Source organism: Rana temporaria, chromosome 9, assembly GCF_905171775.1.
Source record: "Rana temporaria chromosome 9, aRanTem1.1, whole genome shotgun sequence".
NCBI lineage: Eukaryota > Metazoa > Chordata > Amphibia > Anura > Ranidae > Rana > Rana temporaria.
This window is the reverse complement of record NC_053497.1, coordinates 139,213,823-139,233,454: the sequence shown is the minus strand read 5'-3', so window position 1 is coordinate 139,233,454 and position 19,632 is coordinate 139,213,823. Positions and strand designations below refer to the sequence as shown.

Below are 19,632 nucleotides of genomic sequence, written 5' to 3'. Positions count from 1 at the left end.
CGCTTTAATTGCTATAAGATACTATTACGTACATGCTACTTGTGTAGTTTTTCAAAAAAGGCATAGGAAGCCATTTGTTTAGCAAGAGTAATGACTAGTGAACAGTGTTGAACAATTATGCTTCTGTGTTCTAGCCCAGTGGTCTCCAAACTGTAGCCCTTCGCTTGCCTTTATCCAGCCCTTGAGGCTTTTATTTTTTTTAAACAAGTTTTTATGTACCAGACAATAAAAGTTACATACATTATCAAAGACAGTACATAAAGTTATCCATGAGAATACAAAATATACTTCTTAGAGAAAGCAAAAATTCACAGTGTACTAGTTAAGAGCAACCAAATTTCCATCTCCAATAATCAATTTGGACCACCTCAGAGCCTGGTAAATGCTTTTCCTTTTTTCTTTCCCATGAACGGGTTAATAGTAGCCTCAACATACTCAAACATGTCAAAGTAGAATATGTGAACAAAGGAAAAACAAAGAGGAGTTTTTCACAGAAAGATAGATCAACTATAACAAGTCCTGTACGATGTGCAAAACTTCTTCTACAACCATCCGCCCTCGGGATTATTCACCCTCCTTGTCGCTTCCCATAGCCATTCAATTATCCACTTCCCTCTCTGTGTCAGACGAGTCAACTCAATGAAACCAAACCATTTAAAATTTTGGGACATCCCCGGGCCTTCTATGTCATGCGATAGAGCAGAAAATGCATATTTACTAATTTCATCCACATCCCCAAAATCATATTTTTATACTTGTGCCACCATATTCCTTGCTATAAGCTTGCGGACAGAGAAGAAAAAAGTCTAAGGCCCCTTTCACACTGTCAGTTTTTTAGGCGGACCTAAACGGAGGCTCCATGCAGGTCTATGGAACGACGCATGTCAGTAGTGACATGTCTGTTGATATCCGATCCGCTAAATTCAGACGGATATAAACCCTATTTTCCATCCGTCTGGCGGATTGTATTGGATGAAAACGGACTGTACGGTCCATCTTTATCCGATCCTCCATAGGAGAGAGCGGAGCTCTGACAGGTCCATCCCTGCACAGTGTGCAGAGATGGAGCTGTCATCTGCTCAACGGAGCGATCCCTGCTGAGCAAAGCAGAGACCGTAACACAGACATGTCCATGTGAAAGAGCCCTAAGGAACAATTTCGTAGCCGCATCCATCTCCTCATCCACAAGGGTTTACACATGTTGGGAAGGCCAAATTTGTCAGCAATGAGCTTCGTCACCTGAGAGCATAAGGGTCTTACCTTGGAGCACTCTCACACCATGTGAAGAAAAATACCTTCACATAAGCTGGCATTTATGACATGACAGAGAGTGTGACATATGCATACAGGGGTACAATATAGCTGATGAAGATATCTTAATTGGATCAGTAGAGTCAGCCCTTGAGGCTTTATTCCTGTCACTGACACAAACAAAAGGGCACTATTCCTTACACTGACACCAAAGATTGGGCATTGTTTACTCCCACTGGGCACAGTTTAGCCCCCCCAAAGTCTGAAGGACAGTAAACAGGCTTTTTTTTAGACTGTTTTGCAACCCCTATTCTAGCCTATTCCAGCTCAGTAGCAAGATATTATAATTGACCTGTAGCTTTAGCCTTAACTAGGTTAAAGCTAGTTCAGTGCATAACCAACCCACAATAGTTAACTGCTAATTTGCAGCAATACATACATGCTCTCATGAGTTCATAAACTTTCTCAGGGCAGCCCTCTGGACGCTCCATGCGATAATCCTTCTCCAGCAGTTCATACACTTGTGACAGATCAATGCCAGGGTAGGGGGACATGCCATATGTCGCAATTTCCCATAATAATACACCAAAGGCTGTGAAGTAGAAAAGAGAAAGCACACACAGTACATAAGAGGAAATGAAATAAAGCACATCTGTAAGAGAACAATTCTGTAAGTGCAGAAATGCATTTAATTACCTAGTGAGTAACAGTGGAACAATGAATGTTGTCAAACAAAGGGGAGGGACCTGATGTAGCATTACCGAATCATAACACACATCCGAAAATAAATGCTGCAGATGTCTGGATTCTCTCATTTAAGAGACAATAGAATCTGCCATGAAAGGCTTCTAGATGCCCTGCATCAAAGAAAACTTCACTTTTATTGTTGCGGATTAAAAGATTATACCCACAGAGATGGCTGTGAAGATCCCAACTGATATTGTGCTTAACTGGCACTTCGTAACAGGACAGTGATGGGCTCTGGCCTTGTTCCACTGCTTCAGGGCACTACCAGGAATCCAGGCAGATCAAAAATTGCACAGTGATAATTTGGCGATGTTTGCGATTACCTGTGGCTGGAAATAAATTATATTGAAAGCCAAAAAGATTTCTAAATTGTGAATAGTAGGGAAGGGTTACAACCTGTCAGGTTGGTATCACTGTCTGTGTCTCCACTAGACCTATTCTCACTCTATTTGTCATGGCGACAATTGGAACTGGGACAGGCAAAATTTTAGGGCTTATTCACACTAGAATGCAGTACCAGAGAGCCCTATTCCTGTGTGGCTTCCTGAACTGCATTTCAATCGCACAGTTGAAACCCCGTAGCAGGGTGCAAAAGTTGTGAAATTGCCCACACCGGCTCCCATTGTACAAAAGTACCATGTGATGTAGTTGCCATGCGTTTCAAAAAGTAGTTTGCACCTGCACTTCTGCCTGAGTTTTTTTCCTTTTACTTCCTTGGGGCGTCCAGGCCAGGGGTAGCCTTTATTGGACGCAGGTTAGCGCTGTATACTTATATTTGTACTACTACTATACCTATGAGGTAACTGTTTGTACACACTTGCTTGTATGTTATGGAATGTATGTGTTTTGCATCTTGCGGATCAGGCTGCCCTTTGTCGGGCGTTTGGTCCGATATCTTTTGTCTTCTGTTCAAACTTGACTGAAAATACAATAAAAACGTATTGAACCTAAAATGTAGTTTGCACTACTATTGGTGGGGTACGATTTCAGACCATTCAAAATAAATGGGGCTGAAATTGCACTGCACAGAACTCCATGTGAATGGAGTTCCTAGTGTGAACGGTTCCTTAGAGTGGACATTGGAGCAAAAATAGGAGGGGACAGGACAGGATATAAACACACATTTCCCCAATGGGACACAGGCAGCTTTAAAAAACGTTAAGCTTTGGGGTTACTTCAAATTAGAACCTTGAAAAATGTTGTCTCTCGTGTGCTTTTCAAGGACCCCGTTTAAACAGCTTGAACTAAAAAAAAAAAAAAAAAAAAATGTAGCATGAGGGGAATAAATGTCTCAAATGATGTAAATGAGCTCTATATTAAAAAAAAAAAAAAAAAAATCAACTGTCAATGCATTTCCTGTGCTGGAAAATGCTGGTCAATGCATGACAAAGCACAACATCTCTAAAGTTTGACTTGTCTTTGTTGATCAAATACAAACTAGACAAAACACATAAATTATTAACTTTTACTTACCCCACACATCTGACTTGATGGAGAACTTGTTATAAGCTAGGCTTTCAGGGGCAGTCCACTTAATAGGAAATTTAGCCCCTGCATGGGCAGTATACGTGTCGCCTGTCATCAGGCGGCTAAGACCAAAATCAGCTACCTTCACCAAGTGGTTTTCCCCAACGAGGCAGTTTCTGGCTGCAAGATCCCTATGGGATGAAAAAAAGAAAGAAAGGCGTCATTGTCTTTTGATGATTTATTTGTACCTACACTATATTTACTTGATGCTCTGTATGCCCTATAAGATGTCTTTCTTCTGTACCAATAAATATTTTTTTTTATCTAACTGTTGTTGTTCGGTGCCTACATAGTGCCAACCTTAGAGGGTTTTAGGAGGGAAGGAAGGGAAGGAAGGAAAGGAAGGAAAGGAAGGAGGGAAGGGAAGGAAAAGAAAGTAAAGGAAAGGAGAGCTGCTTCATCCAGAACCCGGCTCTCAGAGCTTCTTCAGCAGACTCAACGTGTCTTCCCGAGCTGCATGATGGCGAAAGACAGCAGAGGCAGCCGACACTCTTTTCTGGTCTTCCTTCAGTTGCATCAGCGCACTTTTTGCTCCCAATTTCCACCCTGCTTCTGCTGACATGGTGGCAGCCATGAGGTCAACCTCTCACTGCACTGTACATTGACTGGCAGACCCCTTTTGTGCCAAGTCCTCTACAAACTCCAGAATGCTACATGCCAGTGCCTCAGCTTCTTTTCAGATGCCAGCTTTCCCAACAGAGATCTCAATCCTCCGCAGTGCTTTCTATACATCTACTCTCTGCTCCCTCTGAACTCCAGCCTGATACATGCACCACGGCTCCCTCCTCTTCCTTAATTGCCTCCTCTCCTCACAGCCGGGGCTCACACAGGAGCAGTACGGAAAACCGCATGTGATTTGGACAAAACGCACCACATTCCTGTTCAAATCACATGCGAATCTTTGCAGTGTGATTTGAGCCCCTTCATTTTGTATAGGCTAAAACCGCACTGCAGGTATCGGTTTTGGTATCGAACCATTTGCACGAGTATAAGTGCTCGTACAAATGCTTAGTATCGGCACCAATACCAGAATCAGTGCAACACTAACTAAATGCAAAACTTTTTTAGTTTTAGATGGAGTGGAGAGGGATTAGAACACCTGTCAGTTTTTATTGCTGTGTTCCTGTGCCCGTTAGGGAGATTCATCCTCTATTTGTCCCGTTGATCGTGATCATTGAAAGTCAAATTAAAATAATATCTTAAAGTTGGGGGAGTCCCCAGAAAAGAAACAGAGGGAAAATCTTCCAATAGTGAAATTAGTGCTGGTGACCTGGGGGTCCCCAAAGGATTCCTTTAATTTTCAGGGTTATCATGTCACTTTCTGCTTTGGCTATGGGACAGGAAATTAAGGGAAATCTCCCCAATAAGACGCAGATGGAAAAAACCAAACTATCCAAAATGAAAAAACATTTTGCCTATAGTTCTACTTTAGGCTGGGTTCACATATGAGCATGCAGCGGCTCACAACAGGAGTCCGGTGTGTCCTTGTTCAGTGTTTCATGTCTGATTTCAGCCCTAATCGGACCAAAAGAGGCTCCAGTGCAAATAGAGAGCTCCATAGAGAACCGGTCACAATCTCTTGCTGTGTAAATTCTGTATCCAATTCGCACTAGTGTGAACCCAGCCTGAAAGTTTTTTTGTTTTATATTGGCCCTGGAAAGCTTACAATCTCTGTTTGGTTTATATTTTGGTGCCCTTGAGATTTCTCCTTGCTTCCCATCCCAGAGACACAGCAAGCAGCCAAGAGAGGGAAAATGAAAATGGGGAAGTTCCACCATTGACAGCTGCCACTGGAACATGACTCCTCACTAGATAATTTCCCCTCTTGTGCCCGGTTGCAATTGAAACATTAACTCCTCCCTTTTAACCTTCCAGCCTTACAACAATGGCCACCATGACAAATGCGGAGGCTGAATCTGCCCTCAAAGCACACAGAGAGCAATAAAACCCTAGCATTGGTCTTTATCCTTCACCCAAAACTAAAACCAAGTTGGAGTTGTATTATAAGCCCACCTCCAAAAATGATTTCAGTAAACTATTTTATTGGAAAAAGAAACTCTAATGGCAATAGTGGAGATTGTGAAGAACCAAATACTGTACACACAAATAACTCGAAAAGCTAAATAATTTTGTTACAGCAAACGTGACCTAAGGAGTGCTTCCACACTTGTGTGCATGCTGGTAGCAGTGTATGCACAACAGGGTACATGCCTATTCACTTTTAATGGCAAAGTGTATGCATGTTCAAAACAAAAACGTGGCTGGCCCTCAGGGCACTGCAATACATGCCATGAAAGACACAAGTGTTGCTTTGAAGTGCACTAAAAAACAAATAACCCTCGTTTTTGTTGGTTCTGTGGATTCATATTGAAGGTCCATAAAAAATTAACTGATCTGCTCAAGACAACTGAGGTGCCAAAAACACACATGAAGTGTGAATGGGACATCTGGGGCCAAACATTTTAATGCAGTAATGATTTACACAAGTTATCCTTGAAAGACTTTACCAACAATATCTGCTTTAGCACACACTACAGAAACAAAACAAATCATATGTGTTGATCAGATCCAGGTGTCTCAGAAACAGAACTAGACATCTTAAATAGAAGCAACTGGTAAGCTTATTATCCGAGAATATAAAAAGATATGAATAATTACAGCATCTACAGCATGACTTCGTAAACAGCAATATCTAGCTTTTATAAGCAAAGTTTCCACTTCTTATGAGTGGTCATGGTTTCTTATTTTACAACCTGTGAAAACGATTTTCTTTCTCCTTGGTTTAGTTCATTGCTTTAATTAAATTGCACACACACTATATAAAACAGCTTAGCATTTGACATTGCCAGGTCGTAGTCTGGAGATATTGTTAATTAAATGACAATTAACCAATTATTTTGTCCTCTAAACCACAGAGCAGGAACATTTATGCACTCTCCTATTCTCCTGACTTACAGATGAAAAGATACGAGACTAAAGCTGGCCCATACACCTATAGATTATCTGCAGATTTTCTAAGGTTATATGGAAAAAGTGCAACAGATTTCTCCATGTACGCTAAACTGTGTGGATGGAGGAATCTCCCACTGGGCCAAGCTTCAGTATCTTGCTAGTCGGCCCCGCTGGCTCTCAACCTAAACAATGCCTGCACCCAATCAGAATGGAAGCTTGGGCCAGTGGGAGATTCTTCCATCCACACAGTTCAGCGTAGATGGAGGAACTTTTTCCATCTGACCATAGAAAATCTGCAGATTATCTATAGGTGTATGTCCAGTCTAAGACAGGCCATAGGTGGTGCAATTTTTTTTTTGCATGTAAACACAGTGTGCAGGGAAGAAAAATTGCTGGATTTCCCCATCAACACAGTCAAACTGTTGTGATTCAGCGGGGGGGATGTGTGTGGATCGACTTGTGTACACCCAGCCTGCCCGTAGATGGTTTGACTCTCAGCCGGTCTCTGTTGAACCAATCAAGGTTCTAACCATCTATGGCTGATAACAGGACTGGGTATGGGATTAATATCAATGACATTCAGTGTGTACAGCGGTCTTTCCGACAGAAGCCAGGCCAATAAAAACCAGCAACCGTCAGCGTTTACAGCCATAGTGTGTTCTGGCGGGAAAGGGGGAGGGGTACCCCCATGAGAACAGAAAGGCACAGTGAGGGAGATCGCTTCACTAACATCCCCTGTGTTAAAATATTGATCTCAGGCTGAACGTAAAAAAATGTTACATGTTTACCAGGTAACTAGCATCAGTCTCTTACTACTGTTATAAAGAAGCAGCAGGAGCACAAAGTTCAGCTGGGACCAGTCGAGCTGAGATATGTCTACAGGCAGGCTGGTTGTACTAAAGACCATCCATCGACTTCAGTACAACCAGCCTGTCCGATTTTTTCTATGCAAGCACTGCCGGTGGCTATAGCTGCCAGCATTGATCATGCTATTCTGCCAGCAGGGAAGGCTCTCCACTGGCAGAACACAAAAGGACTGTGGGAGGGATTTCTCCATCACCGCTGATTGTATTAAAGGGAGAAATCAAGAAAGGAAATTTTCTTTCCTTCTGCCTGTGGTGAAAGATGATAACTGCATTATCTGTAGGTTGCTTAACAGATGAAGAGAGACTAAAGCCTGCCATAGACATTCAAATCTCGGCCAAGATTCGATCCATCTATGGACAGGCTGGTTGTACCCAAGTAGAGTTGGTAAATGTTCCCCGTGACCAAGCTCCAGGGAGGCAGAGTGAAACGCATTGGGGGTGTGGCCTGGCGGGAGCCCGTGCTTAGGTTGTCTTTCTCTTACCACCATAGGACTTTCATTGGATGTGCGGCACCAGGGATCTTTCCTCTCTGTGAGGAATGCCGGCAACTAAAGCCAATAGCAGTAATCATTGTGAACTTCTGGCTGGGAAGGCTCCATGCAACCCACCCCCCATCAGCAGAACACAATAGCGCTGCTGGAGGGATTCCCCAATCAACACAGACTTTGTTGATGGGGAATATAACCAATTCAGTGAGAGCGGATAGAATAGCCATCTCTATACTTCCAGCACTCTGTCACCCCAGCTACAGGTGTCCTACACAGCAGCCATTGTGTCATTTTCACCAGCATAGCCTGCCACTCTCCCAATCACAGAACGCTTTGCATTCTGTGAACCCAATTACAAAGCTTTCAAGGAATGAGCAGGAGAGGATATGGGGGGGGGGGGGCACGCAAATCAGCTGCTGTGTTAGGAGAACCATACTTCTAATCTCACAACAACAGAGCCTAGCAAATACTCCCCGCTGCACTATTTTATTCTGACAGCAGGGAGACTCCCCCACTGTTAGCGTACACAAATCAGTGCTGCAGTGCTTGTTGAGCGACTTGTTTTCAGACAGAGAGGTAAAACAAAAGTTGATCAGGAGATCGACTTCTGTGTAACCACAGTGGTTACATACGGTTCAAAATTCAGCCGTTCCCTGCTGAACCGGCCAAACTTCCATCCATGTATGGCCAGCTTTAGTCAATCTAAATCTGCTAGTAGTCCATTACACTATGAACACCATCATCTCCCCAGATTGTCAATGCTGCTGTCCAAAAGGTATCTATTTTACTACTTCATCCAGAATGCAGACACCCTAAAGCTGCACATACATTAAGACCTCTTTCACATTGAGGCGGTTTTCAGGCATTTTACCACTAGAAATAACATCTAAAGAATGCCTGAAAACCGCTTCCCATTCATTTTTAGTGCGTCTTTTCACACTGGGGCGGTGCACATGCAGGACGTTAGGAAAAGTCCTGCAAGCAGTGTTGTTGGGGCAGTTTGGAAGCACTCCCAAAATGCCCTCTCCATTGAAATGAATAGGCAGCACTTTCAAAGTGCCTGAAAAGTGCTTCCGAAACACTCAAGCCGGAGTTTTTTACGCCTTCTTTGTAGTTAAACGCACCCCGCAAGCTGCCGAAAAGTGACTAAAATAAGCAGCGCTCTAACGCTAATGAGGCCATGGCTCAGTGTGAAAGGGGTCTTAGTCAGGTGCTTTCATTCAACCACTAGGCTGAACAATAAACTGACCCAATTACCCCATCCACACATTCAAGGTGGATGAGGGAAACCTTCCTGCTGTGTCTTTGCTTTCTGACAGCAGGGAGGCTTCCCCATCATCAAAATAAACATATTTGCTATAGCCTGTAGTACCAATTGTGCAGTTAAAATCTGACAGGGAGGTTGAACAGAAGATGATGATCGGTAGATGGACTTATGTTCAACTACAGTGGCCATACATGGATCGAAATTTGGTCCATCCCTGCTCAATTGGCCGAGTTTTTCGATCCATGTTTGGCCGGTTTTAGACAGGAAAGTTTGATACTGGTTGGATCACCAAGTGAAAATTTAAAATAAGAATAAAAAAATAAAAAAACGACTGAAACCACCACATTTAAAGTCTGCAGGTTATTTAGTAACTAATGAAGCCTTGGAATTCTCTATCTCTGAGCGGAATAGTTTGCTATTTCATACTGTAATCATCTGCAATTGATTTTAATAAAATATTTATGTTCACCTCAGTTACAACTTGCATTCTACATCACTTCAGTGAGGTTGAATGACATTTTTTTCAGGGTGAGTTTTTCGATGGTGAAAACAGTGGACCATGCCAGTGTAACGTGTTGAAGCGGCCACTATAGATTCCATTGGAAGACCATACAACAAGGTGGCATTGCATGAGCACATTTAGGAGAGAGAGATGGAATGTTGTCAGCACATAAGAGAAAGTGCCTGAACAAGGACTGTCATGAAAGACTTCTGTGTGTTGTATTAATTGAATTTAATTGAAGATTAAAATAATTTTGATATTGTAAGCTCTAAGAAGCAGGGCCCCTCGATTCCTCCTGTATTGAAACAATACTGTCTGCCCCTCACTGTAAAATGCTGCACAACTTGGCAGCGCCATATAAATTCTGTATAGTCATAATAATTTAGGGATTGTGTTTACATATATTGTACTTCAAATATAATGCCAAATGAGCATTAGGTCCTTAAGAGGAGGTCACAATTATGCCTTCCCCAAAACACCTGGTTTCCCATTGGCATACCCAATAAAAACAACATAAAAAAGGTTCAGGAGAAGTAAAAGTGTTCTAGCAAAGTGGTTCTGTATAATGGTGACAAATCTTAAATAACCATTACTAAATATGTGTTTCTATGGCATTGAAAGCACAGGCAGCATAGTAAATTTGCAGTTATTGTGTTAATTGTGGTACACACACGTTCACAAATGCTAGGAAGATAGGCGGCCTTTTGGGGCTCCTGTCTAAATTAGAATGATCTCACAGGGGCCGGGGTCCCTAATTACATTGCTAGGAGCTGTAATCCGAATGCAAGGAATGTGTAAGAGCGCAAGATAATTGCCGGCCAGTTAAAGGTCGCTATCTGGAGAGTTTCAAGACACACATGTTTAAGGGGAAGATACAATCACCGCCGGCAATGGAAAATTAAAACCTGCAACCAAGCACCCGTTAACGAGGAAAAAGATGTGGAATGAAAGCAACAGGGCACCTACCTATATATACAGTTTTTATAGGTAAAATCGACTGCACAGGAAAACGTACCTTGCCTTAAACGTCTTGAGAACAACAGTGAAATAGGAAATAAAAAAGGCACATTATTAAGCCAAAGCCATACTGAGTTTGTTTTTTCAACAGATCTAGACACAGTTTTATTGTTTTCTATGTACATAGTGTGTAAAGATCAGTAAAACGTGCTAAATCTTCTCTCGCCCCTTCAGTTTAGCCCACCTACCCAAATACCTTCAGCCCTGCTCAGGTTTTTCACTGTGCAGCCCTACCGGATGCCACACTTCCTTTATGTAAAAGATGTCCCAGTCCGTTCTCAGCCCAATGCATGCAAAGAAATGGCCGCATTCATTCCTATGGTCTGTATGCATGGCAGCCCCAGTCATCCAAAGGAGGATGGACCTAGTCATAGCTCAGTAATTTGGCAGCTAAACTGCAATGCACTGTAGAAAACCACTAAAATTCACTCAGCCTTGCATTGAATTCCGAAAGAATTTTCTGTTGAAAATCTTATCTAAGAATTTTAGTTCGAATTTCGCACCATTAGCGGGCGGCAGCAACGTCTGGCTTTCATGCGCCCATCAAATTTGAGTGATCGGGTATATTGAAAATTTTGGGAAAAACAAATCATTTTCTAATCAATGATGGAAGAATTGTGTGACAAAAATAATAGAAAGAATTGCACATGAGCGCAAGAAAAGAAATTTCCCGGAAGGAAAACAAGATTCCCGGCCACAAAAAAAAATTTCTGTAGCAACACGAGGTGAAATTGAAGGCTTGGTTGGTCGAATTTCGTAATCAATGGTCGCATCATCGGATCACATAACGCATGAAATGTCTGATTTTTGAAAAAAAACGTGTTCAAAATTTGACCCATGTATTAGGGTGAGTTTTTGTTATTTGTTGTAGCCAGATTCAGCATGTTTCTGACTGTTGCAAAGCTCCCAACAGTCTATCTTTTGGAACCAAGTCCTGCTGTCCCTTTTTCTCAGTTGCCCCTGTACTTGTGTACAGACCTATAGAAATAAAATATATACTATTTAAAGCTTCCAGGAATTCAGCCACTTTGTAGGGGGTGCACGGTTCGGATTGTTCCTCAGATCAGAGTCACAAATCAGATCATTTTTCGGATCAGCAAAAAAAAAAAAAACATTTCCCCCACTGTAATGTCCACATTTCCCCCACTGTACAGTGGGGGAGATGTGGACATTACAGTGGGGGAGATGTGGATATTACTAATATCCACATCTCCCCCACTATAATGTCCACATCTCCTCCACTGTACATAGCCCCACTATATACCTAGGCTGCCGCTCCAGAGCTAGGCCGAAGCCGCTGCCTTTCCTATGGCCGAGGCAGCGGAGCTCAATCCGCGGATCTTGTGGTGTGCCGATCCGAACATGTTGACCCGTTCGGATCACGGATCAATGACAATCCGTTGCACCACTACCACTTTGTAAAAAGTGATGGTATGCCATTATGTCAAGTCCATGACATCTCCTGGGCTTATCTTTATTACTTATATTGGACAGGTTTATTAAAGTGGAGGTTCACCCAAAAACTCAATTTTTAACATTAGATTGAGGCTCATTTTGGGAAGCAGAATCGGGTGTTTTTTTTTTTAAATCGAAGCAGTACGTACCGTTTTAGAGAGCGATGTTCTCTGCCGTTTCCGGGTATGGGCTGCAAGACTGGGCGTTCCTATTTGATCGACAGGCTTCCGACGGTCGCATACAGCGCGTCACGATTTTCCGAAAGTAGCCGAACGTTGGTGCGCAGGCGCCGTATAGAGCCGCACCGACGTTCGGCTTCTTTCGGCTACTCGTGACGCGATGTATGCGACCGTCGGAAGCCTGCCAATCAAACAGGAACGCCCAGTCCCGAAGACCATACCCGGAAGCGGCGGAGAAGATCTATCTCTAAAATGGTAAATACTGCTTCGATTTAAAAAAAAAAACACCCGATTCTGCTTCCCAAAATGAGCCTCAATCAAATGTTAAAAAAAATTTTTTTGCTTTAATCTGCTGGAGCATACACTGATACTCAGGACTGTGAGAGAGGAGAGAGGCACACAGAGCAGCTATATGCATGCCTCTCCCATCCGCTGCCCATTTAGAGAAGCGGTTATATGAACCGACTCCTACCATTGGGCTTTAGTTGGACTTTTATTCACATACATTTATTTGTTTGTTTGGATACTTATCATATTCATTCTTTGAGTATATTTCTTTATGGCACATTATTGAATAAGCGCACCATTCTCATCTTGTTCTTTTACATTACGCAGTGTTTTCTGAGTACACTACTAAGTGGTTGCAGCCAATTCACGGTCACTATACATGTTTATTTTCACTATATTTACTGTAGGCTGAGGGTTTATATTTGCTTAAAAATTAAAACATAGTAGTGCGCAAGTTTTTCCCTTATAACACATTGGAATTGACTAAAGCTTTCCAGGTGGACAGGGTAAGGAGATCTGTCTGTATCCAATTTAGAAAAACAATAGTCTCACAAGTGTTTTTGTATTACTATCCATAAGGTCATCTTCAATTATTCTCAGAAGTCCTACCATAGGGCTGCATATATTTGGAAGGTCAAAAGGTATCTGCAATGAATTGATTAACCTGGGACCACAATGGGCAAAATCTATTGCATTACCACACCACATACAAAAATGAGTCCTCAGTCAGTAAACACTTACGGCACAGAGGGGTGTCTCTCTTCCCCATTTTGAACAGGCACAGAGGTGTGCAATACATTTGATACAGGTACCGTAGCTGGATAGTTTTGACTTTTTGCCGATATAGAAAATAATTACTTCCTCACATAATTCAGCTGTCCATTCTGGAAATATTATACACCATCTCTTCCTAGTCTTCTGATTGTGCCTACCTTCCACCTATGTCAATGTAGTGTGATAACTGGAGATTATTATGGTGTTAAGGTCTCAGCAAAAGCTTTTCCAAACTGTTAAGAGTTATTGGGTCCGTCCTGAAATGGCACTGTGCCCATCTATATCCATCCTCTGGTGCTGATTTTTAAAAAGATAAAACAGGCCGTGAGGAAGTGATAAAACGCCTCCTACCCGCCTGTCAAATGTCCTCTGAAGAGCATTCCACTAAGAAATTAAAGTGCAAATGAGCCCTTACTGTAAGTAAAAACTCTTGTGATCTTTAACAGCCATACAATATACATGGAATGCTGCAAATCCAGCCTAAATGGGAGGAAAGATTAATAATTGTGCCATATCTTTGTTAGCATCATGCTATAAGCTCAAAAAGCGCCCTCATTGATGTTCAGATGTCTCAAAGAAAAATATCTGCATAATTTGGCACTGAATGAAGTTAGTTCCTGGGTATCAAAGCTAGTTATTGACTCACAAGAAATAGCATATTGCACCTGAGTCAGGAATTGCTGCTTGCTTCAGAACTGAACACAGGTGTTGTGCCTCGTGACACAAGTCCTATTAAGCAGGCACCAGTTTAAAGCCTGACTGCAATAACAAACTGCTGCTCTCTTATTCACCAGAGGAGCAACAAGTATCGTGGAGGGAGAAAGCACAATGTGGAGCTCTCCCTGCAGCGCTGACATTTAATAAACTCCAATTTCATTGAGAAGACACATAAAATGCCAGGGCGTCATATGGCTGCTTGTCTAAGAAGACACTTCTCTTTATTTCCAATGAAAGGCCTCTCGGTGAGAGACAGCCTGCTGCGAGTCAGCTCTTAGCTATGCCAGGTCTTTCTATTGTTCCACACAAATCAACAAGGAAAATTGATTCAGCACTTAAGTGTTTGAATGGTTGTATTAATATGAGGAGTTTTGGGAAAGGTAAGCTATGATGTAGTAATTACACTTTTTGGCAAGGAAACATTTATTTTGCCTGAGAAAAACTAAATACTAATGGACTATGGGCATGGTTAAAAGCCACTAGTAAAAAAGGTTCGCCCTGTATGTTTGAACAAATGGATTTATAATAATAGGCATTAAAACTACAATTTTGTTAAGGAAAAATAATAAAATATATACAGGTATAGCCAGGATTTTAGCAAACTTCATCGTAGGCTTTGCCCAATTCTGCTTTGTGGATACAAAGGTAAATTTAGTGAACTTCCTAAAGTCGATAGGTAGCCACCCTGGTTATCTCTACAAATTCAATCATCACAAAGGCATTTTTTAAATTAGGATTATATGTGCCCTTGAAGCTGGTCATACACTAGCAAGTTGTTTAAATAACTTTTGTATGGAAATTCTCATCGATACATACAATGACTTGATGAATATCATTCTAAAGTACCTAAAGTGAATTTGATCGTACTCCACCTGTGACCCGTTTTCAGCAAATAGCGTTCTAAAGCTTGCCATGCTAAGACAAGATTGCAACGATATGGCCGGTCTTCGCCCACAACCCTGGATGGCACCTGGCTCAGCCTCTCAGCAAGCTGCTGAGAGCCTGAGATAGCAGCTCCAGCCCCCTCCACAGCCCAGCGCTCCGGTGAGCAAAGGGAGCAGAAAACCAGTGACTGACATTTACCAGTTCTCTCCTCACGGAGCTCCGAGAACCGAGCGGTCAGTGGTCTTTGATTGTTCAGTTCTCATTTTTAGAGCAGGTGGGGGACCGATGCTGCATTCACCTAGGTAAGTATGATTTAAAAATGAAAAAAGCCATACTCCTATCTTAATAACCTCAATGCTTTACACTTGCACCCCCTGAAATATTTTTTCTTAGAAAGATATAGTTTTCTTTTGGTTGTATTTAATCAGCACTGTGTATATATATATATATATATATATATATATATATATATATATATATATATATATATATATATATATATATATATATATATATATATATATATATATAATTTCTGGGCCCCCCGCCCCTCCCCTACGTTTTCCATTATAAAATGTTGCAAATAATCTCTAGGCCAAAATGTATTCTGCTTAATTTCTTTGGTAAAAATAACCTAAATCAGTGCTTATTATTTAGCCTGTGTGAAAGTTAGAGTCTACAAACTATGGTATATGTATTGATATTGCTCAATGAAAATTCAGATTTCTTGAGGCCCTATAATGCCAGGAAAGTACACATATCCCCCAAATGACCTATTTTTGGTACATAGACAATCCAAGGTATTTATTGAGAGGCATGACAAGATTTTTGAAGTTTTAATTTTTAGAATGAGTGATACTAAAGACATACTGTAACTTACATTATCCCTTCTATTTCTGTATGTGAATGATGACACAGTAATTAAATAAAAAATCTAAGTATCTTTTCTTAATCGATATACAGCCGTCACATGACCCAGCTCGATACCAGCCTGTTTGCAGGAAAACATAAGAGGAGCTTCTAGTCCTCTGCTGCTGGTCACATGTTAAAAACAAAAAAAGCATTTGGAATACAGAGTAAAAAAAAAAAAAAAAAAATCAATAAACGGTTTTAAAATGGTCATAAAAATATATATTTGAAATCAAAACTTTTTTTTTGGGCAATAACATCGTGTGGGCAGATTTTTGCCTGTCACGTGCTGTGTCATGCCCCTCCAGCCTGTGTCTTAGAGTAAGAGGGAGGTGAAGCCTCGATCAAACAACATGTAATGGTGTTTAGCTGATTATCGGGCATAGAGGAGGGAGGGAGTGGGCTGTCATTTACCACTGTGTATAAACCCACGTGTGTTACACAATCACATGAGCTATTCATGATCTAGGGAGGAAATGCTCAGCATAGAAACGCAATGAAAACTGAGCATGTGCAGAGCTGCCAACACTGCTCTGCAAACTCCCTAGCTGGATTTGCAGAACAAATCTCAGCGAGTATGAACAGCATGTAATATACAATTTGATAGTTTTTTTAAGGAGGTGGGTTTAGTGACACCAAGTAACATTTCTCACACACAGCATTGGCATACTCAGAATTATACCCCATAACACATTCTGCTACTCCTCCCAAGTATGGGGATAACACATGTGAGACTTTTTCATAGCCTAGTCACAAAAAAAAAAAAAAAAAAAAAAACACCAAAATCCGAAGAGCACCTTCAGGCTAAGGCCCTTAATTTAGGCATCCAATTTCCGGACTATATTTTCCATGCTACTTCTTTGTATTTTCTTGTCACTACAGTCGAATAAAAACAACTGTTGTATGGCCAGCTTTAGATGTGCTCTCTTTCTCTGGTGTACTTTACAAATTGTCTCCTGCAAAGATTGCAAAATGTTTAGTCTCAGCATGGATTGCCACATGGCATGCTGTATTTGATACAGAGACTGAACACGCTGTACCACTTTGACAGATGGGGAAAAGCACAGCATTTTAACTTTTCTGTTCATAAACATATTGGCTATTGTTACCAATTATGCTGTAGAAAGTCTTTATAGGAAGAGAAAAAATATTAAAGTGGCGTTATAAGAAAAAGAAAATAAATACATACATCATAAAATCTGTCCCTAAAGCTGGATATACTATATACACATCCTTCCATTCACACTGTACAGCATGGATGGATGAATCCTTTACTGGGCTGCTTCCAGTTTTCAGATTATCTGATCAGTGCCTGCATCTGCTTGGAAACAGCTTCAGTTCAGCCAACATTATCCCATCCAACGCCTTCAGTTTTTATAAAAGAGGTCTGGTGGGAGCCGACAGGATCTACCTGTATCATGCAAACTGGGCTAGCACCTGACTAGTGTGTGTGGGGATTAAAGGGGTTGTAAAGTCAGAATTTTTTTTTTTTCATCTTAATGCATTCTATGTGCAGCAGGACCCCCTAATATTTACCGGAGCCCCATCTCTATCCAGCGATGTCCACGAGTGTCTCGGCCATCGGGGACTCTCCCTCCCAATTGGCCGAGACACAACATTTCTTGTCGCGATTGCGACCGGGCGCCTGGATTTTGTCGAGCCCTGACATAGCTGACGGGAGATTTTACAATCCCATTGTATAGGAAGTAGATAAAGGAAGTGGAGGCTTCTGGAAAATGACCTAACAGGAAGTGAATGCTGATACAAGCTACAGGAAGTGATGGAACAAGAAATCAAACACAGCTGATCATTCAGTTCTCAGCCTTCAGTGAGCAGAGGATCAGGGTCTGTCAGTCACTGGCTCTCTGCTCTGACCCTCAAGCTCTTAATCCCTTAAGGACCTAGTCTCTTTCTGAGATTTGGTGTTTACAAGTTAAAAACATTTTTTTTTTGCTAGAGAATTACTTAGAACCCCCAAACATTATATATATATTTTTCTAACACCCTAGAGAATAAAATGGCGATTGTTGCAATACTTCTGTCACACCGTATTTGCGCAGCGGTCCTAAAAGCGCACTTTTTTGGGGGAAAATCACTTTTTTTTTATAAAAAAAATAAGACTATAGTAAAGTTAAAATGTTTTCCATTTTATACACGGTTTGTTTATCAGCAGGTTTGCAGCTTTCTTACCTTCACAGATTTATTTATTCACTTAACACCTTAAGCTCACATATAACTCAATATTTTACAGCACGGTTTAGTGCAGTTTCTTCTTCTATTTTTTCCAATAGTAAAGTTAGCCCAATTTTTTTTATATTGTAAAAGATAATGTTATGCCGAGTAAATTGATACCCAACATGTCATGCTTCAAAGTTGTGCCCGCTCGTGGAATGGCGACAAACTTTTACCCTTAAAAATCTCCATAGGTGAGGTTTAAAAAATTCTACAGGTTGCATCTTTTGAGTTAGAGGAGTTCTAGGGCTAGAATTATTGCTCTTGCTCCAACGATTGTGGCCATACCGGTTATGAGTGGTTTGAACACCCTTTTTTATATGCGAGCGCTACTCACGTATGCGTTCTCTTCTGTGTGCGAGCTCGATGGGGCACTTTAAACATTTTTATTATTTATTTTGACACTTTAAAAAAAAAAAACAATGGGTCATTTTTTTCTATTACAAGGGATGTTTGCATTCCTTGTAATAGGAATAAAAGTATGACAGGTCCTCTTAAATATGAAATCTGGGGTCAAAAAGAGGAAAAGAGATTTCATCTCCAAATACGGAAAGGTTTCTTCATAGTAAGAGCTGTGAAAATGTGGAATAGACTCCCTCCAGAGTTGGTTCTGGACAGCTCAGTAGATTGCTTAAAAAAATAAAAATAAAAGCCTGGATTCTTTCTTTCTTTCTTGTACATAATATAACTGAGTACTATCATTTATAGGTAAAGTTGATGCAGGGAAAATCCGATTGCCTCTCGGGGGATCAGGAAGGAATTTTTTCCCCTGGTGTAGCAAATTGTATCATGCTTTGCTGGTTTTTTTTCGCCTTCCTCTGTATCAACTGTTGGTATATAATTGGGTATATGGGATTGTATGATATTTTTGAATTTATACATTTTTATGGTTGAAATAGATGGACTTTTGTCTTTTTTCAACCTGACTATGTAACTACAGTTAAACCTTGGATTGCGAGCATAATTAGTTCCAGAAACATGCTTGTAATCCAAAGCACTTGTATATCAAAGAAAATTTCCCACATAAGAAATAATGGTAACTCAAATGATTTCACAACCATTTATTCATAGGTCCTTCAGCTTACAGTCCATATAAAAAGATTATAGCGATGTGATAAGTTGTGTAACCATAAAATGTCCCTCCACAAATGGAAGCCTCCACAAGGGGTTCAGAAACAAAATCCAGCAGGAGCTCCAGAGTATAAAAGAGAAAAGAGGCACCTCTAAGTGTAGCAATATGTTGCCAAATGTACCTTCATTAAATGTAACCATATTGCTACATTTAGAGGTGAAATTATACTCCGTTGTGGCATGACGATACTTGTATATCAAGTCAAAATTAATTAATGCTCTCAAACCAAGTTACTCTCAAACCAAGGTTTTACTGTATATGTAACTATATAATTTAAATCATCAAAATTATTTTTGGAAATCTGGAGAGTTTGACTTGGAGATGAGTTACACACTGCCAAACAACAAAAAGAACCCCTCTATCCAGCTTAAAGCTGTCCTGTCATAAAGCAAGGAGTCAGTGCCGACACCAAACCTTTTTTGTCTTCCCGATGCAGAGGAGGGT

At 41.0% G+C, this 19,632-nt stretch overlaps 1 protein-coding gene across 2 annotated transcripts in view; it reads right to left on the bottom strand.

Annotated features, from left to right (window-relative positions):
* ABL1 (ABL proto-oncogene 1, non-receptor tyrosine kinase) overlaps nucleotides 1–19,632 on the bottom strand; it is a 325,871-nt gene that overhangs the window by 29,307 nt on the left and 276,932 nt on the right. For both annotated transcript variants that reach the window (XM_040324661.1, XM_040324660.1), the window contains 2 exons: nucleotides 3,472–3,656; nucleotides 1,691–1,843 (listed from right to left, as the gene is read on the bottom strand). In XM_040324661.1, coding sequence (XP_040180595.1) covers nucleotides 1,691–1,843; nucleotides 3,472–3,656 — 338 coding nt within the window. The remainder of the gene's footprint in view (nucleotides 1–1,690; nucleotides 1,844–3,471; nucleotides 3,657–19,632) is intronic.